The 27883-nt window shown below is 39.1% G+C and overlaps 1 protein-coding gene across 1 annotated transcript in view; it reads right to left on the bottom strand.

Annotated features, from left to right (window-relative positions):
• Window positions 1–6593: 6593 nt before the first annotated feature.
• The window catches only part of olfm3a (olfactomedin 3a), a 53509-nt gene continuing 32219 nt past the window's right edge, over window positions 6594–27883 (bottom strand). The window contains exons 2-6 of the mRNA XM_041814430.1: window positions 21104–21247; window positions 17924–18079; window positions 11678–11897; window positions 9132–9238; window positions 6594–7372 (exon numbers count right to left, since the gene is read on the bottom strand). Of these exons, the coding sequence (XP_041670364.1) occupies window positions 6695–7372; window positions 9132–9238; window positions 11678–11897; window positions 17924–18079; window positions 21104–21247 (1305 nt within the window). The 3' untranslated portion in view covers window positions 6594–6694. The remainder of the gene's footprint in view (window positions 7373–9131; window positions 9239–11677; window positions 11898–17923; window positions 18080–21103; window positions 21248–27883) is intronic.

Raw genomic sequence — 27883 nt, 5'->3', positions numbered from 1 at the left:
AATGCACCGCTGGAACATCTGCAACAAATTGAATAAATCCCTCACTGTGAGAAAATATGGGTATATTTCATGCTGAAAAAATGGAAATTTGGCTGTTTTGTGGAATAACTTTTGCGTTAATACCTGCTGCATGCGTTTTGAGTGATAAACGTGGGATTTATGGTAGGTATTTATAATCACAAGAGCTTTTATAAACCTCTCTACCCTCTTTAGAATTAATAGGAATTTCAAATTGAGCACATGGAGTCCCCTCTATCTATATTTGGAGGCAAAGGTGGACTGTACTTCAGAATTGTCCATCAACACACCAGCAGATAATAAGAGCATCTTCAATGTCTGAAACTTACCCAGGTAATGGTGCTGGATAGACACTAGATGATTTTAGGCCCACTTTTAGACCTGATTTGTACACCCCCAGTGACCGGAGAGATTCAAGCCTCCTTGATTCCAATTTTTAAATATCAGACATGTTACCTACCTGCAATTCTAGGTATAGACAGATGTGTGAGCATATGGGGGAACACAATACAGAAACAGTCTTCAGACTTCAGAGCAGAGAAATAAGACTGAAACCATAAACCCACTCGTCGTCAAACTGAGAACACTGACATTTAAGGTCCTGGTTGACTGTAGAACAATGATGGAAATCACAGCACAAACATAAACATGAACATAAATGAACTTTCTCTAAGTTGCTCACAGTTTTGGAACAATCAGAAGATACTGAGTTGCTTTTCTGTTAGAATAAATGATCAATCTGACAACACGCTCTGCTCTCTGTGTCCCAAGGCGGGCTTGTTGGGAGAGAGTGGGGTGGTGGTCGGGCAAGAGAGAGAGAGAGAGAGCGAGAGAGAGAGAGGGAGTGGTGGTTCAGGGGCACAGCAGGACAGAATCACAGCAGTTGATAGTCTTCATTTAAAATGTTTAGGACTCAATGCCCCATTGCAGGACTATCCAGCACAAAGTGGGACATCTGGTCACCCTATTTGCCTTCTGGCACAGCACCTGCAGTACTGCTGATGATGCACCAATCTGCCTGCCAATCTTGCGGCCCCGTTTACCCTCCCTTGTGAACAATGCCCCGAGATTGAACTCCTTCACCTGAGGCAGAGACTCACTCACCACCCAGACTTGGAGGTGCTGACCCTCATACCAACCGCCTGCCAGACTCCCCCAGCTGAAGAAGCGAACTGAAGAACATCATCTGCAAAAAGCAGAGATGGAATTCTGACATCCCTGAACTGGAAGCCCTCCACCCCACCAGCTGCACTTCGAGATCCTGTCCAAGAAATTTACAGAAAATCGATGACAAGGACCAGCCCTGGCAGAGGCCAACACACAGTGAGAACATATCTGACTTTGTGCTAAGAAAGTGGACCTCATATTCCCACAGTACACATGACCCCACAAGAGACATGGTCAAACACAGTTTAGACCAATTAGTTTCTTTTGAGGAGAATGAGGAAGTAGCTATGGTTGGGGTTCAGTTGTACTGTAAGCTGATAGCAATGCTTCAGCTTAGCCTAGCTGTTAGCTCTGATGTAGCTTTAGTATAGCAGCAGTTTTACTTGAACTGGGGCACATTTCTTGATATAATAAAGGGAAAAGAGCAGCACTGAATGCTTTTCATCATGTTAAAGGTGTTTTTGCTTTGCTGCCGTGCTACTTTGGCATGAGTTTGCCATCATTACAAGAGAAGGGAGGCTGGTACTGTAAGCCGGTAGTGATTAGCTTGGATGTAGCTGTAGAAAAGCAGCTACAAACCACATTCCATTATTAAAACAAGAGCAAAGAGCCACACTGTAAGCTCCTTGCGGTGGACTACATGTTTTTGCTCTCCTCCCAGTTTGCATTGGGATTGACATCATCCTTCTCTGTTGATATACAGCAGTGTTTGCTTGTCTAGCTTCCTGAAGCTGTGCATGCATCTGTCTGTCGAGCTCAGCTGGGAATGCCTCCTACTCCATTTGGTCTTGTCACTCTGATTGCCTGTGGGGAAAGTGACAGACAGAAAGTCTGTTCAATCAACTTCTCAGGATTTTTTGAGTACTGCCCCTCCCAACCGCTCTCTGTGGGAGCTTTCCCAGATGAATGTGAAATATATCCATGCAATGGAAACATTAAACAGTTTACTGGGCGTGTCAGGCCATTTCCAGAATGTGTTTTATTTGATTGCAAATGTTAAAATGTTTAATATTTGAAAAAGCAAGCGGATTGAATCACTCAGGACGTTGCTCAGCACTTAGCCTCAAGTTGACACAATTATTTCGCTAAAATTACCATCACCTCTCTTTTGTGGTTCCTTAGGCTTTATCCTTCTTAGCACTGATCATTTTACGATATTCCAGGTTTTCACCCTGAAAGTATCCAAATATGCTGGAAAAAAAATCTCATCACAGGTGGTTTTGATAGCCCGAAGTTTAATGCAAACCTGCTGTGATACAGTCTGTTTCAGGACCAGTGGAGTGTAACCATTCTGAGCGGTTGCCAAGTTATGATAAAGATGCATTTGGTCAAACATGTACATTTCAATCTGATACACACATCTCTATGAATACATGAGCAGCCATCCTGCGATGTGCTGTGTACTCAGAAAGAGAGAGGAGATCCATGCTAATCGATCTTCCTGCACTGTTTGAAACCCACCAGTTAATAGAAGGATTTGGTTTTACTATTAGTGGTGAATTTTGTAGGACTTTAAGCTCATGTGCTGTAGGGGAAATCATTAGATGATGGAGGGCAGTGAAGGTAGGTAAAAAGAAATCTATTCATTTAGTAAGGTCATTGTGTTAAAACTGCACTGAAGGATAATTTATGCATGGAAAATATTACAGTTAAACTTTTCACCAAGAGATTCTTACAGTTCAGGTAGGGAGGTGAGAAGTGGTTTATTTCAAGCACAAAAACCCAATCACAGCACCTTGTTTCTGCTGCACTGTGATATATTACCTCCAGGTTGTAGACACGTTTTTAAACCTCTTATTTAATTAGCTCTTAGACTACAAAAGCAGTGACTTTACTAACTTTCTGCGCCAGTTAAATAAAAAAACATGTGTCAGAGGCCTGTCAGACAGCCCTCTGTGATCGCTGATGGAGGTTGATGAAATTAACAGATTACAGGCCTCCTCCAGCCACGTGTCACTGTTTGTTTATGAGTCTGAATGCAAATGTTCCCTGCCTCAGGCGTGTTTCATTATTTGTGGATGAATCTGTGACTGTTTACCCATAAAAAAAAGAGACGGACCACACAGTGACAGATTCACAGCTCCACATCAGGTACCATAAAGCAAACATGTCCTGAAGATAGGGACACGACGGCGAAGAGAAAATTACAGTGAGCACTGTGAATCATCTCAGCAGCTCGTCGCTACTTCAGTCTAATTCAAACACCAAATAAGACTCTGAAAACATCACAGAGATTCACACTGAGAGCCAGGAAATCTCTACTTTTCAGATATACTGTCATCACCATTGATTTTTCAGTTCTAGTACTGTCACTTATAGATCACAAGAAGGCTATTATGTGCAGATATTACTTTAGTGTTTTTATTCTTGTGTGTTTTATGGGCTTCTCAAGTGGTTATTTCTTTTCACTGAACCGGCAGAAGCTTCATTGTGGTGTAGAGTTTTTGGGAAACTAATAGCAGATGCAACAGCAATAAGATTCTGGAAATAATATAATGTTAGAGCGCTAATGTGAGTCAGTCAGTAGAACAGGTGGTCCATGAACAGAGCCGTCAGTCCTTTGATTTCAGCCTTGGCCTTTTGATCAAGCAGCAACCTTCAGGGTTGAGGGATGAAACCAATGCAGAAGTGCAAAGACTGCAGTTCCTCAAGAGTCCACTAGAGGCTGGCTGTTAAAGTACTGGTAGTAGCACACTACCCCAGTGCTAAAATGCTGATTTTTACAGCAGAAATAAAAATGTTTAAAGGGTTCTTTCAGGGAATAAAAGTCAGAAAAAATACCTCAGCTATATTTTAGATGAATTTCAGTACAGTATTTCAGTATTTGGCTATTTTCTTCTAAACTTGGCACAAAAATAAGGGAATTTGTGTTTGGTAGATTATTTCTTTGTTATTGCAATGCTTCTTGGGAATTAATCTTATACAACTGGAGAGCCTGTTTATTTCCTTTTCAAATGGTGCCAAATTTGCAAGGGTCATGCAAAGAAGAGCCCCTCCAGGGTGGAAACCAATGGTATAGCCCTTCCTCTGTCACAGGGAATAGGTGACTAACTTAGTGGACAAATTCGCTCATGGTGCAGAAGTGTTTAACATCAACAAAACCAATAATCCACCTAAGCACGAGCCAAGGAATCTCAACAGAGTTCACTGTTCAACAGGCAACATCCAAAGACGTCTAAACATGTTGCCCAAAGGCATGATGGGAACACCTCCCCAGTTTCGTATGGCAGTCAGCAAAGCTTAAATCAGCTCTCTACAGAGTTAGATTAGCACTGAATAGATCAACTCTGTCAAATAAATGCAAGACTGGAGGTAGTATAATTCAGAGAAGATTTAAAATAACTCAGAAATGTTTAATGCAAAGATATTCAACACTACAGGTTTTGCTGTGTATTTATTTAATGAAAAACTAAACGCCCACAAATGCAGCTATTGACAGTCCACTAAAGTTCCCAGTTTACAAAGTCCCTTTTTAACCTATACAATGATCTTTTCCCATCATTTAATGGGGCTTAGTACTGCTATTTCTGTGCTCATGATGATTAGTGCTGGTCTTTATTATACGAGGGTATGGTCTTTTATAATAGTATGATTAACGCTGGTCTATTATTGGCCATAACAGAGAGTATGTTCTAGGCCTGCCCTTTGTAAATTGTCTTGAGAGAACTTTGGTTATGAATTGGGGCTAAACAAACAAAAACAGATTGATTGAATGATATAAACTTGCCACCAGCTTGTTTGTCTCTATGCAGTGATAACTAGAAAAGCACTCAGAGAGCGCAGACCTCTGCAATTAGCCCTATCTCCAAATAGTGAAGAAGCCTTTAAAAAATTCCTGGATCCATCCCCATGTGCCCCCCACCACGGCATCCACCGATTACTCCCTCCCCAGACGCGCAGTGAGGCTTTGCTACAGGTGGACTGTCATGGTGGAAGCATTGCCTGCCGATGCCAACAGATGCGCTGACAGTCTCACCCAGGGTCTCACTGGACGACTGGAAGTCATGGCAGAGGGTGAATATTCCTCTATTCCTCCCAGCATTGTGAGTATTCTCACTACAATTTGCTGTCTTTCTCTCTGTTAAGATCCGACTCATCTCCTCAACTGGGCGTGCGTCTTTCAAACTCTATAAACTCCAAAACTTTGAATAGAAACACACCCAAAAATGCTGCTGGGATTAAAGTTACTCATGTCCGCCATCTCCTGGTGTAAAGTGGTAACAGCGCAGACCTCCGCCATTAGCCCTGTCTTCCAATTGTACAGAATCCTTTAAAAAATATCTGGATCTAGACGGTGATCCGGATCACTCCCAAAATCTAATCAGTTCTTCCTTATGCCATCTCTGACATTTCCTGAAAATTTCATCAAAATCTGTCCACAACTTTTTGAGTTATGTTGCTAACAAACTAACAAACGAACAAACCCACCTGATCACATAACCTCCTTGGCGGAGGTAATGATAATACATCCTAAAGATGTGGATAATTGTAGACTTGGTTCATCAGTTTATCCAGCAAACTTTCTGACGCTGTGTTGACCCTGTTGTGTCCGCTCTGTCTCTACATCTCTCTTACCTATCACATGTATGTGGCATGTCCCGTCTGAAACCAGAAACAGATGCAGAGGACACATGGCAGCCATGGTGTGTATCATAGTATACAGTAAGTATACCGTTGGCCTAAGATGACTCCATTTTTGCTGCTATCACTAGTCATTATTTTAGTTTGTCCTCCTATCCCTCAGGAATAGAAGGTAGATATATTATCAACACATTTTTGTGATGTCTTGTGTCTGTGTCAGTTATTCCTCAAGGAAGACAAAAGAAAGATGACAGATTTTGTGCTGTGATCTGAAATTTGTGATAAGAAAAGGCCCAAGTCTCCCACAAGGGCTGCCTGTTTCTACTTCTTATAGACATGTACCAGGACGGAACCAAGTTAATGAAATGTACAATCATTTAATTTTTAATGAAAATGCACAGATTTTCTCCCATGATTTAGTTTATAAAAAATACAAATGTTTTCTTACACAGAGACATACATTACAGCAATATTTACAGGCCTATCTTTGAAAGACTGGCAACTTTATATATTATACAATCAGTCAAGTTCATGGTAGCAAATATGCAGAAGGGTTTACATAGTTTGAATAGATTAATTATACAAAAATGCAAACACAGATTTGCAACAAAAGCACAGATATTGGAAATCACTGCAGACAAATTGTGAACATTCATGCAGAATTATATAAAGTCTTACAGACTGAACAAGGAGCAAATAAGGCAAAGCAGTCTGATCAGCAGCAAAGGAAAGGTGTAAAAATGTAAAACATGTTTTTGTATCAGTCTTTGCTCCATGCTCTGTTCAGCTCAGAATCCAGAGCCACAGGTCAGAAAAGTTCAGGAGTGGGGAGTAAAGACCCCGCAGCCCATAAGAAAAGAAACCATGGATTATCTGGTCCTTTCATTCGGAATGATGGTACTCGAGTTGTTTTTTAAATGTCAGACATTTAAGAGTCGTCATCAGTTTTAATGACATGAAAGAGTGTGACGTTAAAAATGACCTGGTGTCCGTTGTTCCAGGCGTACAGCGCCCTCTCTCTGGCATTGTAGTCGAGCATGGAGATGTGAAAGTACTGGTTGTGAAAGGGGATGTCGATGTACTCATAGGTGGACGTCTTAGTGGAGAAGGCGTAGTACACCTTTGCTCCTGACAGGTGAGAGTTGGTGATGTAGAGCGTCCCACAGATCATGAAGGATTCACCTGCATTCCTTTTCGAGTACTCCGTGTTCCAAGTCTTCAGCACCTGCAGTGTGTCTGGGTCAATCTGAGAGATGACCACATTCCCCGCATTCTGATTGGTCGCGTACACCGCCCACATTCCCAGCTCATCGGCCATGACGTCGATGTCAGAGTACCCACCCCAGGTGTACGGGTACATGTTGTGGAAACCGGCGAACTCCAGAGCCCTCTGAGCTAACACACTGCCTGACTCAAAGCTGTACTTCACGATGATGTTGCTCTGGTATTTGTTGTAGTAAAGAGATCCGTTGTAGACAATGTGATTGGTTCCCTCCCATTTAAATGGGAGGCTGTAGGTTCTTGAAACAACTCCAGCTACAAAGTCATCCATAGTTTTGTACTCACGTACAATCTTGCTGTTGGTATAGCTGTCCATATACCAGACCTAAATCAGAGAGGAAGACAAAAAGGAGTGAGAAACAGCCTCAGCCATCTAAAATAATCTTGATCTCTGATCATCTTTAAAGCCCCATTCACTGGATGTTTGTCAAAACTTTATAATCCCATTGGCCTTTGCAGTTTTGCAGAGTTAGTGCTATTATTCTCTGTTTACAGCAAACTTTCAAGAGTCTTCTCCATGTCCTTCACTGTTCTCCCAAACTGCTTTTACTTGTCTCTTCTCAAGAAATGTTTTTAACAGACACAACAAAAGACCATATTTTTTTAAATCAGCCTTTTTGAATAAGAAGAAATCTCCAGTATAGCATTTAAGCCTGAAGCAGAAGATTTTGTTTGAGAACCTGGAGCTGAAAGTTAAGAAAAACTGGGGTGACTGAAAAAGCCTTGATGTGTTTTGCTGTATTTATATTTATTCATGTTGGTCCTAGTGATTAGCTACAACTTTAGTAAGATACTTTTTTCACACTTAAGTTTTTGTGCAAAAAAACCCCAAAAAACCAAATTATCAAGCAATAAAATGATATAATAATGAATGACTATGGTCAATCATCATCCTCCCAGCTTGTGGATAAACAGTGACATAAACCAGTGTCATATATAAAAGACATTTCAATGGACTCTTTCAAACAGGCAAATCCAAAGAAGAAACTGGAGCATACAAGTCCCTTTTTTGCAATTTAATAAGGTGCAGAGGACTAACACTGCGACACGCTCTGTCATCTCGGGTCACATGTACAGTCAGGTCAGGTATGGGGGCAGATGCCACTTTGGCACTTTGCCATGACCTAATCTGGCCTCCTGATGGCCATCATCCAGGCCTGTGCCAGGCCTATTCTCCATCCAGTGTTAATTCCGGCAGCTATTTTTAAATTTTAGTTTTAGTTTTAGTCTTGAAATGAAATGCATTTTAGTTTTAGTCACATCTTAGTCATTTCTATCCTTTTTAGTTTTAGTCTAGTTTTAGTTGACGAAAACTCAAAACATTTCAATTTAGTTTTAGTCCATAAAAAGTCGTCACATTTTAGTCTTTGCTTTTAGTCAAAGCGTTTATTTTCTTGTCTAACCTGCCAAATCTGGCATCCCTGCTACAACTGCATTGTTTTTGGACAGATTTACCCACAGTGGAGAAATATCATGGATTTTGAATATCAGACAAAAACTACATTACATTTCAGTCTAGTTTAAGTCATCTTGATGAAAACTAAACTTGCTTCTTGTCAGTTTCAGTCATCACAGATCTATTTTTTTTAGTCTTATTCTAGTTTACAGCCATTTTTCTCTGGTATTAAGGTGATGTAAGCATGCAATGTTTTCATGAAATGAGGAATTAAAAGGTCAGTGCAGGTAAGGATTTGCAGGAATCCTCCATTCAACTTATACTGAGCGACTGAATGCATGAGTGAAAGTCTGGTTTCCATGCTGATCATCACCAGATTATCAACCATGCCTCCCATATCTGTTTTCATTAGAAAGTCTTTCTGGAGTTGGACTTTAAAGCCATAACCTTTAAATTATTTACATTCTTCTTTAAAATCACAGCTCAGCAGATCAGACAGTATATTTCTAATCCAGACAGAGCAGCCCTTTTTTTATTTTATTTTATTATAATATAGAGCGGTGCTCAACAGTCGGTCCATCTGCAGCTGTAGAGAAACTGTGCCTACTTTGAAGACACAACATAAATATTATACACTGCAGAGCCCTAACCCCCCCCCCCCCCCCCCCACCCCAATTCAATGACTCACCCTGTTGTTTCTGGTCGATGCCAGAGGATCAGTCATCCATGCCCCAAACCGGGTTCCAGATGTCTTTATTGTAACAGGTCCAGTGATTTTCATTAATTTCCCACACGCTGTTAATAGAGAAATGCAGCGATAAGATGTGCTGTGCTGGGTTTTGTCTCTAACTAGATTTCTCAAGCCAATTTCATGCCTGTGCCACCAGAGTGTTTGCCCTCTGTGCATACTAAGATAGCACTGCATGGCAGAGAGTGGCTTTTTTCACTGGAAGCATCATGGTGCAACAACTGTAGACTAAATAACTTGTTTAAAAACAACATGCATACACAGATATTCATGTATCAACAGAATCTTGAGTTATGAGCTGATTATTTGGCACAGATTGGGCTTGAGCATAATCAACAAAGGACTATAAGCAAGAAGAAATGATGACAATGCACCAGCAATGAATCAGCATAAACTTTGTAATACAAACTGTGTCAGTGCCATTCACATTGCTCTGACACTACACTTATTAAAGCGAATGTCCTTGCTTGTCTCTTTAAATGTGACGCCACTATATATACAGAAAATGAAAAACAATTAAGTAAATGAGAATCCTGCTAAGCCAGAAAATCGTCTCTGTAGAATAAGCTGGTGCTCTGAAGGAGGTTTTTAGTCCAACTTTTCCACCCATTAAGAGGCATTTAAGAACAGTTCATGACTTTTAGATGATGTTTTAACATTTTAATGCTTTAACAAATCAAAATATACAGTAAAACAGATGCTAATGGCTTTTTTTCTTACAAAAGATCAAGGTTCAGATGCTGCAATTTATCTCAAGTTTTAAAAAATTCTGGCTTCCTGTTTTTGTAGCAGCAAAACAGCGAGTGATGCAGGCTTTTAGCAGTAGCTTGTTTTGTAATGGTGCCTATTAATAAACATAGACCTGGTAAGTTTTGTGCACTGAAGTGTTTCAGACTAAAAGGAAAGCACTTTTTGCCTCATTATACCCTAACAAGTTTGACTTCATGAACTTCGGAGAATAATCTAGTGGCTTCAATTAAACCAGCTAAAGATCACTCTTTACATCTGTGCCTGGATAAACTTTTCTGCGTCTCCCAACTCCTTGAAGCTGTTAGCTAGGACCTGTAGGCTTTTTCTGATGGACACCAACTACCGTTTTAGCTGTGGAGCTCTTCTCCGTCTCCACTGAGTTATAATTTCACTTTATCCGACAAGTCACACTAAAGTCAGCTTAAATCAGTCTTACTGCAGCATTATGAATCCAAACAAACATTTACATTGTCACTGACATCTAATTTTACTTGCATATGTGACTGGTATCTGTACTGCCTTCCCATCACAGCTTTCCCTCTGCAATTCATCAGTCGTCAAAATGAGAAGCTTAGCAGTTAGCATGTCGTAGAACCGTTTATTTTCTAAGTAGAACATAGAAATAAAGTGGTATGATGGCTATCGGGGGTTACTCAACCAAAGTGAGAAGAGGTCATATGTCAAAGCATGAGACTGGCAGGGCTAGCTAATAATGTTAGCCATGCTCCTCAGTATATCCACAGTACAGGCTCACATCACACCTGCTGGCACAATGACCCTGTGATGAATTTGTCTGTTTTCTCAATATTTCCTCCTCTTTAGACTTGTCGGTTAAAGCAGTTTAATGGGCGTTTAGTCAAACAAGGAAATAGATGCTTGGGAACGTCCTTAGTTGTGGCACAATGGGTCCTTCAGTGGATCCTTAGCACCCTGCATGCCTAAAACTTGCACAGGACTGTAAGTAAGGTGCAAATATTGACTCTGTAAGTTTATTGCCAGTAAATTTTGGCTGTCTACGAACATGTTTGTAGAAATTTACGTAGCTTGAAAGTCAACTTAAGCCTTTTCTTGACTTCTTAAATTTTAGAAGAATTTTTAAAAATTTCTTTGTTCATCTTTAAACTTCAAAGTGTATTTAAGGAGTGAAAATAAAATAAATACTAATATATCAGTAGCAGTATGAGCAAATTTGTTAATAATGGCCTACTGAATATCATCAAAAATTCTGCATCATGCATCCCTAGAAATGAGGTGTCAATTACAATAAACAGACTGAAAGGATGTTTAAAACACTACAAGAGGATGCAGATTTGTGTTAGAACATATTCAAGCTCTTTTAGCTCTGTCTGCAAGACAACAAGACAAAAACATTTTTTATTTAGGTCCAGGCTTGCTGTTTCTAGTCTGATGGGTTCCAGGCGAAATGTCCTTGCTCCTCTTCACTGACTTTGTAAAAATATGTTTTCAAAAAATGCTTTCCTTTTGGTCTGAACACACTCTTATACACTAAACCACAAAAAGTCAGCCCACAAAGTTCTGTTTATTACAAAATTGTATTTCTACATGGGTTTTTTCAACACCAGCAGCAAAACAACAGCATAATTCAAATAGTCATGGACAACTATAGAAGTTATATAAAAATGCTGTAATGCAATGTTTGATAAAACTCTACATTATTATTTCTATCCTATCTCTTATGTGGATAAAAAAAATACAGATGATGGGTTAGGACTTACTCAGTTTGCCCATACAGCTACGGAGCCGGCTGTCCAGTCTCAGGACTCTCTTGTAGAGCTCATCATAGTCATATGCGCCGAGCTCCTCCTGGATCCCTGTCAGCACCATAGACAGGTTCTTGATTTCCTCCTTGAACTGAGAGATGAGCGCTGCATCCATCTTATACTGCTCCAACACGGGGATCAATGGCTTCAGCTCGTCCATTTTATCTTTAAGCTCCTGCAAAGTGACGGTGACACAACAGAAATGTAAAACAGAGGCAGGTGGATGGGTCTGTGCCAAAGGCAAAAACTGCTTCAGTATGTAAGTTTCTGATTTATTTATTTATCCTCTGCTGCTTCAGTGCTCTCTGATAACAGGGTCCCTAATTGAGACATCATGAAAAAGAAACTGAATTTGCATGGATCATGTCATGGAACTAAAAGCCATCTTTAAAGCAATGAACGAATCAGCCATTCATGCATCTGTTCATTCACCAATCCATGCATTCATGTATTTAAAATGTATGACAAAAGAAGCCATTTCAGCTTGTCACAGACCTAATACTGTTTATTTTTGCAGTGTGCCCTCAGTTTTCAGAAGATATTCATACTTGTTTGTGTTAGCTTCTCTTCCTTTAAACCCTGGCTTCTCTTAATGAGGTTATTGCCATGCGAGTCGTTGTTCCACAGTTATTTTTCTAACTCATGCAGGGTCTTGTAACTTGCCCCACTGGAGGTATTTGTACTCCCAGACAAGCTGTCCCTTTTTAAACCACACAGGAAAACATGCAACACAGCCTCAGAAACAACCAATAAATTTAATATTTTCTGGGTGAGATTCTGAATATTTTCTTCACTTTTTATTCTAATATATACCCAGAAAGCCTGTACAATGGAAATTTGTTTTGGCTCTTCGGCTTGTGTCATAGCTTTAGTCAAAACCTTGCCCAAAATGATGGAAAATATCCATTTACTTATTTGTCATGATAAAACAAAGACTGCCATACCAAGGCTGTTCACAAAACACTCACTTTGTGTTTGCTGGATTCTGACCAGCCAAGTGAGCTCTGAATGACCGGCCTAAAGTTTCTGTGATATTTGTTTCTCTGCCAAGATCCTGATGAGGACAAAGGGCCTCATTCACCAACTGTTCTTAGGAAGACATTTGTTTTTAAAACCCATGAGAACATTCTGACATTCACATTTTTTTTTTATATCTGGGATTTGTTCTGCGCTATAAACAAAATATCATATCAGTCATTGCAGTTACCTCAGCATTCACATGTAATGAATTAATAACTGACCCATAACAGAGTGTGAAGACCTTAATGAGATACATAGTGAAAACCTCCTTATTCTCATTATCTCCCCCTTCCTTTCAATTGAATTAACTCTCTTTTCATGCTTCTTTTTCTCCTCCTTAAACTGTGTAGTGTTTTCTTTACCCCCCTCTTTTGTTTCTGCAGGCTTTTTAATGTGTCCCACTTTTCCACAATTGTGACCCCTTTCAATGGCCAACCTGCAGTCTTTTGCCAGGTGGTTTTCTCCACCACATCTGTAGCACTTTTTAATGTCAATCTGGGTCTTTGATCGTGTGTCCACCTTGTGACCTTGTTTACAGACCCTGCCGCTCTGTTCCATTTACCGGGTTCTTTCAGGCCATGCAAATCCCCAATGCCTGCATTGCTTATGCAAACTTGAGCGCTGTTTTTCAAAAGTCAGTATGTCCTCTGACAGCAGCCTCCACTGTATCCTATCTTCATTAATGGCACAGATCGAACGATCTCTCAAGGTCATTGTCAACGAACAACCAAAGTCACAGTCCTGCGCCAGCTTTCTGACAGACATAGTTCTTGTTCTGGCTCTGGCTTCGTTCTGGAGTCTCAGAACGTTGGTGCTTTCTGGCGAACCATCCCACATTCACACCAGTTTAAGCAGTACTAAAGTATGTGAAGGACACATAACACCACGTCCAGCTCTACTTTTGCCAAGTCTGTCTTGCTGTCTCGGTATACCTTCTTCAGTTTCTTGAGATTAGTAATTATTTGGTTGAGTGTTCAGATAAACCCAGCTTTTGCCATTTCTTCCACAAGTTCAGCATATAACTTGCTCTTCCTTGTACTACTCTCTAGCTTCACCTGGCATTTTGCTGATGCCCAGATAACAACCAAACATTTTGTCTTCACAAACTAAAATATGACATGCCCACTGATGATGTCCCGGTTTGCGAGGAAGAACCAACTTCTTTTTGGCTCCAGCTGGCCAGTTTGAAATTAGAATTATGAATCAATACATTTTAGGCTTTTATTGAAAATCTGTACATAATCAAACATTTTTTATGGCAACATTTTTGAACCAGTGCACCCAAGAAGTCTTCTGAGAGGTATAAAGAACAATTGGAGTGACAGTGTGGCGTGCAAATCAACACAGACAGACAGACATACACTTCAAATGATGGTAGTAAGATGTGATATCAGTGCAATAACACTACTATAAATACAATCTAGTCAAGCTACATTGAAGAAGAACTAAAATATGTGCATATTTATAGAGATCTTTTCAACAACAGCCTTAGGGAAAAACACCAAAGTTTAAAAGATGCTTGAAAAGCATCATTTCAGCTCTTATCAACATCAAGAAATACAATCCTAAACACTCAAGCATTGATTTATTCATTATGCCATATCAAATGCTGACCACAGTGAAACCCAGACTGAACGCAGAGATTGATTTTCGTCCTTTGTAGCTGATCTGTTGCATGAAGTCTCTCTACAGTGGTATTGTGATAAGTGTCTCTGGTCTCTAAAGTCCTTTGTTTGTGTGTTTACTTTCGCTCCTCTTGTTTTTCTTTTCCTTGTTCCTCCATCTGCTACTCCTGTTTCAGATTTGTCACCCGTGAGCTCACTTCGGCTCAGATGTTTGCAATTATCTGGTACTTAAGGGAAAAGTAAGTGCAGAGAAGAAGGCTGATTGTGTTGCTACTCAGCAGTTGTTACCTAGCCTGTTTTTTAGCATGCATTGTTTAAGCTTTTAGCATTGCTCCAAGAAAAAGGCAATTGAATCAAAGCTTTGTTCTTTATGCCACAAGAGTGCCTTTCTCCCTCTCTCTCTTTCTCATTTTTGAAACAACAAAGAGCACCTTTATCACGCTTTGTTTAAAATTCACAGCACTCAGGAGTCTTTTTCTCTGCAAACTCATCACCCCTCTCCAAAAGTTCACTTTTCTGATTACATTTTCAACAACCAAATACATTGAATACATAATTTATATTCCAACTAGAAGCACAATACCTCAATCAACTTTGCCATTAAGAACCTTCATCCCTGCTCCACAGATATTACTGATACCAAAAACCAGCCTAAGGTCTCTTAGATCCCTCTCAGTTCACTTCTTGGGTCTATTATACTTAAAAAAAAAAAAAAAAAAAAAAAAAAGAGGTATTTTTTGGGTAACGTCAAACTCTACTCTGCGAGCAAACATCTTTATCCTGTTGCAAAAAAAAAAACTTCAATTGCTTCTTTAAAAAACAATCAGACTCAAATAAATGAAGTAACCACAGACTAATATGAGATCTCACCTTACTCAGTAAACACTTTGACTGCCATTAGTGCCAATTTACAGATCATGTTTACGAAAAATAATCCAGGTCTAATTGCAGAAACAGCTGTGTGAAAAGGTGTAAATGACATGAGGATGAACATTGAGATAGAACACTTAGAGGCACTTCTCCATTGTCATATTTTACAATATAATGCAGGAAATGTTGGTGTTAAAAATCACAGATTCTCTGCTGTTATTTGGCTTTTGTAGTTGGCAGTGCTGCATAAACATGACAGCATCACAGTGTTATTTCTTGTTTAAGCTCCACAATAAAGTCCACCCTCTAAAACATAAGTCAAAAGGCACAGCGTTAATGCACCCCTCGTTATGTTGTAGGTAACCTGGCAAGCCAGATGGATTTGTTTCACACATTTATCTGGAAAAAACACTCATACATAGCGTTTGGGAAAGGGCAGAGCCTTTGAAAAAATACTCATAGGGTGATTGGATGAATGTTCTGTCTATCACACCTTTATTGGCCAATCAGAGCAACAAAACACGTGATATAGCCGCTACCAAGCTGCGCCCCTACCGAAGGAATAAACTCCTTATAGAGCTGCATAACGTGAACCATGGCGACCGTAGACATGTAAGTGCACAACTTTGTGATTTTTAAAAGGAAACATGCTGTTCTTTGTTCTTCTTTTAACAAAGAAATGTCATCAAGTTCTGATAAAACTGGCGCTTTAGCAGCATCCATGCTAATGTCTTCTGCCATAATTGCACTGGCCTCTTGTTCCTGATTGCATACGTCATGACTCCACCGCGCCTGAAAGTGCTGCCCCTCGACGCTGACTGGTCCCGTCACTTTCTAACCAGGTCCACACAGTTCAGACGGGAGCTTTGCAAGATGGATTCACCAGTAAGAAACACAGAAAGGGGCATATTCATCTGCGCTGTGAGGTTATGCAGTAGACCAGTCACTGCAAATCCACACCACAGCGAGACGCTGAGCCATTACGCAGTTTTTTGGGGGACCTTTCCATGCAAAATAGCCTTATTTTATTAAGCATCTTACAATGAGGATGGTTACAACACAGCGTAAATAGATTAAAGATTAGCCTTCTGTCTGTGAGAGCTGAAGGAAGTGCGCTTCAGTTTTTATGATGCATAAACTTTCCAGAGATCAGGAAACAATTCCACCTCTGTATAACTTTAAAATAAACAATGATAAATGATGATGAACGGCACATGCTGTGGAGTATAGAGTGGGTAGTAATGGTCAGAAATCCAGTGGATGTGGGATTAAGAAAAGAGTCCTGCGCAGGGCTCCACTCGAGATGATTCCCAAGGTGCTCATGGTGGGAGAATTCCCATGTCACTTGGTTTGTAGGGTACCTCTGAAAATTCTCTTTTTGAAGGGCCATGCACTCCGAGTACTTCATCCTAAACCTCTATTCCTACAAGATGTGACTGTGGCTCAGCAGGTGGACTCAGTAATCTCTCAACCAAAAGTTCTTGGGTTCCATTCCTTAGCTCATGCTGTCAGGTGTCAGAGTAACTTTGCCAAACACTTAACCCCAAATTGAATGTAGCAAATGGGAAGTCCCCTTAAGTAGTCAGACAGCTAAAAAAGCTCAAGTGAGTTTAATATTGGAGAATAGGACACCCCTCCTCATGATGTCCATCCATCCATCTATGTTCTTTACTGCTTATCCTGCTTAGAGTAGTGGGGGACTGGAGCCTATCCTCACTGTCCCCTGATGAAAGGCAGGGTACACCCTGGACTGGTTGCTAGTCAATCACAGCGCTGACATTAATGGAGACAAACAACTTGGCAATCATTTCTTTAGTCTGTGGGAGGAAGCTGGAGTACTCCAAGATGTAAATCTGCAAAAATAGGGGTAGGTCTAAGTAGTAGGGGCAAGAGGTGCATTTAGATTCACCCATAAAGTGTTTAGAGATGGTTTATGCTTTACAATGATTTTAAACCAAAGAGTTCATTGAGAAGAACTAAGAACTCAGCTGCATGAGTCATAACCTGGAGAATGAGATCAGAGAACTTAAACAAAGTATTCTGAACCCTCATTGGTCACGTTTTGCTTGCAAGTTTTAAAACAAAATCCTTGCTCTGATACACTTTTGCTGGTTTTCCTACAGAACATCTCAGACATGCTGTCAGTTTGCAAATTCAGACCCCTTTGTTCACAAGGTGCGAATCTCCTACATGGACCTGAAGTGAGACTTTAAAGTGTAGTAGAATGACATTCAGAATAAATGCACCTGAAATAGGAAACAGTCTGCATACAGATTTCTCTCTTTGAAAACTAAAGGGCTTCTTTTATGTGGAGATTTTTTGAATTCACAGCGTTTGTACTGTTTGTCTTAATGTTTAAAAATGTTTTCATGTGTGCGTGGATGTCTCTGTTTATTCGCACTCTGCAGCTGCCTTTAGTACTTTTATGTAAAACACTCTGAACTGCTTTCCTATGATAAGGTGCTTAACAACTCAACTTGAATTGTGAAGAACAAAAATAAATGAAAGAAGCTGGGGAAATTTAAAGTAGAAAAAAAATCACCATTTTCATCTTTAATCTAAATGCCTTTGTGACATAAATGCTGCATACATTTCAAGGGATTTATAACAGAAAAATTGCTGATTAGAAAAGATCAATGCCCAACGTGATTAAACCAGGCTTTGGTTAAACCAGGATATCAATTACCTGGAAGTTTCTGGCCATGATGGATTTCCTGTCGTCCTCGATCTGTCTGAATTTGGTCCTCAGGCCTTTCATCTGACTCTCCATCTTCATGACGTATTGGAAATCCCTCTGAGTCCTCAGGTTTAGCACCTCGATCGACTGAGACATGTTCTGCACCTGGAATACAGTGGTAAATAATCAGCTGAAACAGTTTTAACATTTGCACATTGAATATTTAATAGAGCATGGTTATGTATAGTAGAGTTTAGTGTCATGCAGCGCTATAGTTTAGTTTACTCAGCAGGTGAACAAATGATGCCTTTGTCCTTCCATTCTTTCACTGCAGCTAATTGAAAGGCACTTTGATGGCGTTTCCCCAGTGAGTTTTTGTGCATGTGTCTGAATCTGTAAAAAGGCGAGTGATGGAGAAAAAGAACAAAAGGAGCAAAGCCTCGCAGCGCAATACCTGTGTTAACGCGTGTGATGAAACATGTAGTGCTAAAGTATTTCACTGCTGAAAAGGATTTTGAAGTGGGAGAGATTTCTTTCTTGTCATTTCCATCAGGCGTTTTGTGTGCTTGTGTGTTATTTTACATACTAGCATGTTATTTTTCATGGACATGGATATTTTTATCATCAGAATTCAGCTTTCAGGCTTTTAACCTGAGCCAAAAACATGAATATACAGTAGCTTTTTCCCTGACTCATGTCAAAGAATACATTTGTTTCAAAATGATCACTTTAAAGGCTTTTCATGGTCTTTCCCTCTGTATCTGAGACATGTTAGGACTAGATGTGCGCTAAATGATTAAAGTTGCAAGCCTCAGTTGTTGGCAGCAGAATGACTTGCCAATTAAACTAATAGATTTTAAATCAATTCAGGCCTGTAATTCCAGCCAAATGCTCGGCTTCACTGGAGCTCCAGTTGATGGCTGGTGCCATACTGTCACAATCCTCCACTACCCAGATGTAAACAAGCATAAACAGAATAATAGCATCAATAACATCTTACAGGAGTAGCATGACTTGGCAGAGTTTTTCTTGCATCTTCCATCGAGTTTTACAGCCTTATCTGATGACAACTATGCGTACCCTGACATCAGCCAATAGGATGGTATTTTCTCTCTATCTTTGAATCTTCATGTACCAGACTAACATCATTTGGTTCTCCATACCCAATCTTTTTTCCATCCAGGGATATTCTGTTTACATACAGCAAAGCTAGCATAGCTTAACTGGGCTAACTGTCTTGACATATTAGCACATTCCTCCCTCAAGCTCTATTTCAAAGGTGGTCAGTGCATATTCTCCTCTTACTGACCCAAAGGACCGAGTCCACAGTCTTCTTTCTTATTTGATGTTTCATTATTTTTAGAGTAGAGGGAGACTTCGGAGAGGATTTTCATTCCTGTGACATCCCACTCCAACAGAAAAAAATGGCACCCCACCCTAATTCAAAACCTGAGTTAAAAAACAAAAAAAAAAAAAAAAAATGTCCCATACACTGCCCTTTTTTGGTCTTACTCCCGTCCTATCCCGCTCATTTGAATAACTTGCTCTGCCTCTGGAGCTCATAGAGTTGCTGGTGTACTTTACTAAAGTTAGACATGTTTTACAGGTTGCATGAAGCTTGTTAGCACCATCATGCTTGACTTTCATGAACTTCTCTAAAATTTGGGACATCCCCACAAGTTCTGTAAGCTTGAGTGGCAGACCGTTCTGTTGGTCAATACTCAGAGCTTCTATTTTCCACTAAAATAACCACACCAAATGAACATAAAACTGCATGTGCATATTCATATATAAAAACTGGTGTACTATTATGGTGGTGACCTCTATTTCAGAGTGAGACTGTTTGCATCACACACAGTGATGCTGTTGTTGCTACGATTAACAAGTCTTGACCTGTCATCTTGATGACCTATTAACCTGTTCACAGTTGTGAAGACAGGCATAATGACAGTTTATGAGGCCTGATTGGATCACACTTGTAGTGTTGATCAAGGAAACAAGACTGTTAAACAGCATTTACCCACAGTGACTATGATCCTGTGTTAAATACACAATTTCTACTGTTTCCTGGATGTTTTTAAACTTTAGACCAGCCCAGTAGTCTAAATTTAAGATCCATTTGACCAGATTTTTCAAACTAATTGTTGAACCTCCCTAGTTTGGGCCTAAGAGACAGCTTTAGTTGTATGTGAGTCTAATCCAAATATCAGAGTGAGAAATAAGAGGAAGGAACATTAGTTGTCGTAGCGCCAAGATTTAGCGATCTGCCTGACCCTCAAATTCCACATACTCCACCTGCACTGTGCCCAGGAGGTGCGTTCCCGCAGTGCAATGTGAGGCAGCACAGTGCAGCCCTGAGCAGCTGGAGACTCAGGATCACAAGATCAGGGAGAAACTACAATTTCACATGTGAAGAATTGATTCGACTTTATTTCTGATGCTTTTTCTCCTTCTGCCATGAGTGTGTACATATGAAAGTTAAACGGTTTATGTTTGCCACAGAGGATGTATTGATTTATAAAGTTTGGTGATTTCCCAACTCAAAAGTCACCTTTGTTTGTCAATGGCACTGTAGTGGCATTTTATCTATCAGTGATGGGAAGCATTACAAAGTAACTGGTGGAGTTATAAGATTACCGTTTTCTATACCAAGGAAATTAAAGCATCAGTTCTGCAACTTAAGTAATTTGCTGAAATGGAAAATGTTTGCCCAGTCAATTAAAGCATAGATCTCCAGACTGTAGGTACAGTTTCCAGAGTGTTATTGTATGGGTGTAAATTTTCTATGACAGCTCCCTACAGCCCCATGTTGTTTTCAGACAAACCCAGCACTCTGACATAGACTTTAATCTAAACAAACAGACACATCTGTCACATAATGAGAATAGACTGCATAACTGAGCAGTGGAGGATGAGTAGGTGGATCTGCATGGTGCACATATCACACAAAGATTAAATGTTTTCTATGAGCTCTCTGTGTCTTCTTTTTTTGTAAATAGTTATCTGCCCATATTTGCTGAACGTCTGCTCCTTGAGGCTGTTGACCTAGTGTCTCATGATATCAGGCGCATGATTTCAACAGAGATGTGTATATTTTCTTCTCTACTTTTACTGAATATCAGTTTAAAGATTTAGTATTGTGAGGAGCCTTTATTGTAGCAGTAAATGTCTCCTTGTACAGGCTCTTACCTTCTCCAGCAGCTGACGAAGCTGTCTGCTCTTCGCATCTCTGGAGCACAGACTCTGTTCTGGCGCCACCACAGTGCAGATACACCGACCATCAGCATCCTGAGCTGAGCTGTACACCTGCCAGCCCTCCTTTGGGCCAATAGTCTGCAAATGCAAACAAATACACAGTCACGGTCATGGTGATTGATTTCATCTTTATCAAACAGGGCTTCTGTAGGAGAGCTGATGACCTCTATAAATCTAAGCACAGTAAAAAGGGAAATTTAGTGAAGTTGTTTCAACTTTTGCCTAAAGTTTTATCATTTACAAAACTAAATTGAGAACAGGGTGAGATCTTGAATTCTCCTGAGGTTCAGGTTTCAAAGGGATTTCAAACCAAGGATCAAGGAATAAGTTCAATATTTGATCCACTCTAGTTTAGTGTTTATAACCTTTAAGGAGGGCTATCAAGATAAATGGCATTAATCTTGATTAACTAAAATCCACAAATAATGCACTAACACCCTAAGTCAGGATTAATCATGCTTTTTTGGCCCTTTTAAAACACTTTGGTTAAGCCACTGCAGCCAAAGTAATGTCAAAGAAGTCCACCTCTGCTCCTTAACCTCCTGAGACCCAAGCTTTTTTTTTTATTATATATTTTTAATTTCTCCACTTATCTGGGAACCTGATAAGTGTCAGACTAGAGTCTTGTCTCTGAACAGAGGATTTTCACCTCAAAATTACATTATGTTGTAAGAGGACAGCAGGCTTATCTCACCACACCACACAAAAATGTGGATTTTTTTAATTTCATTATATTTTGAGTGTGTTTCAGCCAGTAGGTAGGGTGACATTCAGTTGGTGAGAAATGGTGTCAGTCAATACGAGACATGGTCTCGTCTTTCTGATGATGGACCAAAAGAACTTGTTAAGGCCAGGTTTTAACTAAATTTCCACTAAAAGCCTAGGAGGTTTTTGACAATTCCCTGTAGAATTTTGAGGGACTACCAAAACTTAGAAGTCCCTAATTTTCTAAGACATTACCAAAAATGTGGTTTCTTTAGAAGACTATCCCAAAATGTTCCAAAATATTCACCAAATGTTTCAGTTAACGTTTCTGTATAGTATAAATATTCATATTAAAAGTTCACCAAAAATTCCATGAAAACTTCAGAAAAATTTCAAGGAAATTCCTAAAAGATTCAAAGCAAAATCCACCCACAATTAACAAGTATATTACCCTGGATTTTCATTGAAAGTTATGGAAAATTTCCAAAATAATTTCTCTCAAAAATCCAAATAAATTTCCAAAAAAACCTGTGAAAATTTAGGAAAGAAAAGTCCCCACCCAAATTTCCAATGCCGTTCTCTCCTGAATTATATGCCCCCCCCCCCCAAAAAAAAAGTTCTAAAAAGAAAAATATATAAAAATCCCCAACAAACCAAACCAATTCTCCAAAGAAATCCATAAAATTTTAGGAAATTCCCAACCCAAATTCCTAATACAAATCTTGAAAATATCTACAAATAAATTCCTCAATTCTCATGAAATTACCAAAAAAAAAAAAAAAAAAATCCCCCCTCTCTGAAATATAAAAGCCAACATATACAAACATCAAACGTACCCCAAAACAGTCAAACACTGCCTGAAATTTTAAAGTGAGTTCTCTAGACAATACAAGAAAAGTACTCTTATGGAAATTCTGGACAATTATCTTAATAATTCTAGTGAAAGAATTCACTTTGTTGTAGAAAAGCCAGAAAGCCTGAGGACCCAAGGATTAACTGGTTTGATTTTGTGGGTCATAGGTCAAGGGTCAAGGTCATTGTTGTGTAATTTTCATTCCTTGCTTGTGAGGATGGTACCAGAAGAGTGCTTTGTGGGACTCACTTCAAAATTTGGACATCCACCATGGCACAAGAATAAAAATTGGAGTTGAAAGATCAAAAGTCAAGGTCATTGGACCTCATGTTCATCCCTAGCTTGTGAATATGGTATCTTGAGAAAGATGTCAGGTGTTCCCTGCACTTTCAGTCTCCCACTTATCTATATCATGCATACCTCAGCATGTGCAAACAGAGCTACTGCCAAGAGGTAGGGGAATTTATTATTTTAAAAACCTGCATGGGTTTGCTCTTGTTCAAATAACCAAACGTTTTAAAAGGCAGAGCAGGATTGTCTTTGAACCTTTTTTGTATTTTCCAGACATTTTTCCACTCATCTTCAAAACTTCAGAGTTATTTAAAGATAATTCAAAGCTATTGGCCTCTCAGAATCCTGTATTTTTCAATGCCATCACATAGTCCTCTTTTAGAAAGTGTTGCAAAACTTTGAAACTTAAAATATGAACTCTGGATTGTTATTCCAGATCTTTAAACATGTGGCATTCTTACGCTGACAGTTCCATTGTGCTAAAACACAAAAACATTTCTTAAGATGCTTCCTTTTAATATTCATGTACTTTCCCACCAAAGACTCTGCAGGTAAACCTTGTCATCCACCATAATCCCAGTGACATATCAGTGGAGAGAAAGGTAAGTTTGGAACAGAGGGGGTTTATGAACAAACAGAGGGATTGAGGAGGTTTTATGAAAGTAAATAGTAGCTGAAAAAAAGAGAGAAATGAGGACAGTGCTGACAGAGAGTCGAAAAAGGACCTGACTGTCAATTAGAGGGGAACAGATAGAGCTAGGAAAGTAGGTACACAGACGGATATATCAGCACAGAGAAAGGCAAAGACAGCAGGTATGAGAAGATGAGATGAAGCGAGGGATAAACAGAGAGAGCATCAACATGTGCAGGGGAGAAAATCAACAAAACAAAAGGAGAAGTAAAGCAAAGGTGAGGGCTTCAGAGGTTGTTTCAGGACAGTCCATCAAACTGATGCTCAATGGCTGAATTAATATGAGCCACTGATCCATGATGGCACAAACACAGATATGTGTGAAGCAATGACTGATTTTACTTACTCCCTAAACACTGACAAGCAAGGCCGTCTATAAGAGGGGGATAAAGGGGAGAGCTTTCTGGGGCCCAGCCAAAAAGGGGGTCCATGGAGGTCAGGAAAATCATGGTTCACTGTAAAGTTAAGCTGTGATAGCCATATTTGATCTTTTTAAGCTGAATAACACCCATCCTTATTAAACAACAAAACATTCATTAATTTATTTATGCAGTAGTTTATAGCCTTCTTCAAAATGTACACCCATTTTCTTACCGAATACAACAGAATAAAAATAGGTTTGAAGTGGTTCAGTGTGTTTAAAATAGCACAAATGGGTTAACAGAAGCAAAATAAATGTCAGAAAGTCACAAAAATGGATTATGAACTGTTAAAACAGGTGGGAAAAATAGAGAAAAGGGATTATAAGTGGCAAAAACAAGATTACAAAACATGAACCTCTGTTCAAATATGCAAAAAAATGGCATAAAATGTGGTGTAAAGGGTCCAAAAAGTGGCAAAAATGGTTAAAAGTGGAAAAGAGGTTAACAGGTAAAAACTAGTTAGAAAGTAGCAAATTGGGCGAAAGACGCAAAATGGTTTGGTAACGCAAAAACATCAGATAAAGTGGTGAAAGGAGGTTAAAAAGTGACAAAAATTAGAGAGAAAGTGCCAAATATGGGTTAACAGACACAAAAATTGGTCAAATGTGCACAAAACTGATGAAAAGTGGCAAATAAAAGTGGCAAAATTTGGCTGAGAAAGTGATGAAAAGAGGTTAAAAAGTGGCACAAATTAATACCTTCAACATCAGACCCAATAATAGCTTGAAACACTTCAGCTCCAAAATGAAGTCACTGTTAGCCAGGATAGCTCAAACTGATACTGATACCTGACTGATCCAACGTGTTGACATCATCAGTAAATCACAACTGGGAAGGACCCATTCTCTGGGTTTGTCAGGGGCCCAAGCCAAATCTGTGGGCAGGCCTGCTAACAAGAACTTCTGTTCTTGAAAAACAATGCTGCCAAGTTTTTCATTAGAAATTAGTCATATCTAGTTCAACTTACATTAATAAATTAATTCATAAGTGAAGAAATAAATACGCAATGGTGGTTTGCACTGTTCTCTCACAGCAAGAAGGTTGCTGGCTCAAATCCCTGTTGAGCAGGGCCTTGTTGTGTGGAGTAGGCATGCTCTCCTCATGTAAAGCTTCTCTATTCCCACTTCTTGGCGTGGGAGTGACCTGTAGTCTTTCTCTGATTTTGACTGGCAACCAGTCTAGGTTGTACTCCACCTCTCACTCACTTGGATCATGTCCAGTCCCCTGTGACCGCTAACAGGATAAATAGCATACGTAATGGATGGCTAGACATTGTAAATAAAAGTACAAAGCCTACTGGTGATCATTAATCAATATGAAAATAAAATTATTTGCATGAAAGCTGTTAAGTAATCTAAAAAAAATATTCAATGTCTGGTTGGACTGGAAATATTACAGTTAATTACTTGTTAAAAATTTGCAACATCTGGTTGGACTTCATAAATTAATCAAAGTGAGCAAAAAATGTCATAAATAAATAAGCATCATCTGGTAAGACCCACAGTGAGGGTTTATCAAAGATCACAAATAGACGGTTTTTCCATGTTACTATATGAAATACACGATTACTACATTTTCTTTATTAATGAAATTAAAATGCTTTTTCATGCACTGACAAAGCCGATTAACATTTATGTTTTTTAGTGACAACTTGTGTCAAAGAATGTAACAGCAAATGTGACTACTGGTCAGCTATAATAGGCACAGATCTGCACTATTTAAAAAAGTATCCATTTAAAAAATGACATGAAATTGATATTATGGTACTTTTTGCTTTCTTTTGATAATGGTATTGTACAGCAGTACTACTAGATAAAAAGGGAGTATTTATTAAATGCCTGCTCAAGCACTATTCCCCTTTCTTTCTCTAAAACAAACATGTGAATGTAAAGATGTTTTAATCTTGGGACTTTATATATGAATTTTGGCTACACTGAGCCAAACCAAACTAAGCAGAAATTTCATGGATATTTTTGAGGAAAATATTTGAAAATGGTAGGTGATTTTGTGGGAATTTTGGGAGATTTTTGTATATTTTGGAGAGTTTCATTGAAGTTTCTTGGGGAAATTTGCTAGGAAATTTGGGGGTATTTTCATGGAAATTTGTGATTTTTTGGGGGTGGTTTTTTTTTTTTTTTTGGAAACAATTAGACATTTTTGTGTAAATTTGGGAAAAGCATTTGTAATTTTGGTGAATTTTATTAGAATTTTTGGGGAGAATTTGATTTGAATGTTTAAGCATTTTCACAGAAATTTGGGAAATTTATTTGTTAATTCTGAAAATTTGATTTGGAACAGAAAGGATTCCCTTCAAATTTCCAGATTTTTATGGAAATTTCAGGGGATTTGGTTGGATGTTTGGGGGAATTTTCCAACAGTTTTATAAATCATGGGAATGTAGGCTATTTGAACATGTTGGGGCATCTGCTTTGAAATTTTATGGGCAATTTGCTTTAAAATTCCCCCTAAAATTGAAATTTGAAATTTTTCTTTTCTTTTCTTTCTTTATTTTTTTGATTTTCAGAAATATGTTTTTTTGTTGTTGTTTTTTTTGTGTGTTTTTTTTTTTTGGGGTGATTTAGCATTAGTCTTGCCCTCATGTTCATCATATTTCTGCCTTATTTTATTTTTATACAGCACATCTTGCAAACCTCATGTGCCATGTCCATCTCATTCGTGTCCTGCTTGCATTCCTAATTTTCCTTCCCCTGGTGCTGCCATGTTTGTTTCTAACTCTCTCCTGACCGTCACCTCTGCTGACCTCACTGGACAAACAATTGATTTTATTTTTCCACTATCATAGACTTCAGTTTATAGTAACAATTTATTTGAAAAAATGGATACTTGGTGGATGAGACGATATGATATGTCAAGCAAGACAGAAAAATATACTTTTATACTTTTTGGGTTCAGCACCCAGTGCTCAACTTTATGGGATGTGCGTGCCTTTGAACTTTTTTGGACGATATGATAGGTCACGAGACAAAATATCACAATACTATACTGTATAATTTCTTTTTCTCCCACCCCTAGGGGTTACTGGAATGTTTAGGCTTTTTGCAAATGTTTCACAGAAATATTTGGGGATTATTTGAAGTAATTTTAGAGTACTTTTTATTGGAAACTTTAAAAATATGTTTAAGAATTTTCACAGACATTTTCAGATAGTGTCCTTGAAATTTTAGGGAATTCATGTTCATTATGGACATTGTTTTTGGTTACTTAACTCCTATTCCTACTTAACCCAAATAAGTGGGAGAAACTATAAACGTATTCCAAACAAAAGCCCAGGTCTCAGAAGATTATTCTTGAAGACTAGCTATGATTGCTTTGAGCAAAATGGAAACGAGCCAAATATTGCTCTTTGCCTGTGGCCTCTAATAACTAAAACAGCCCCTGGCTTTAAATGTCAGTAACTTAGTCTATTGGGACCAGTGGGTTGCTAGTTCAAGTTTCAGTGCAAACCAAATGAGAAAATTGTGTCCAGCTGCAGGAGAGGTGCTGGTTCACTTGCTTGGGTACCCTTCAGCAGGGAACCGAATGCCTACTTTCTCTTGCAGCCCCCCTCATTCTAACATCTCTCCATCGGTGCATGTCCATTGGATTCTGTTTGAGCATGTATGCATTCCTGGCCTTTGTATGTTTGGTGTGATCATGATTGATCACAAACTGAAAAATTGGAGTCTCCACTTGGGATAGACTCCATCCTCCTCTCTAAAAAGTATGCTCATATGCAATAAATGTGTCTTACA

The sequence above is a fragment of the Cheilinus undulatus genome, linkage group 19 (genome assembly GCF_018320785.1).
Source record: "Cheilinus undulatus linkage group 19, ASM1832078v1, whole genome shotgun sequence".
Taxonomy (NCBI): domain Eukaryota; kingdom Metazoa; phylum Chordata; class Actinopteri; order Labriformes; family Labridae; genus Cheilinus; species Cheilinus undulatus.
The sequence above is the reverse complement of the archived record's forward strand: the minus strand, read 5'-3'. Positions and strand labels throughout refer to the sequence as shown.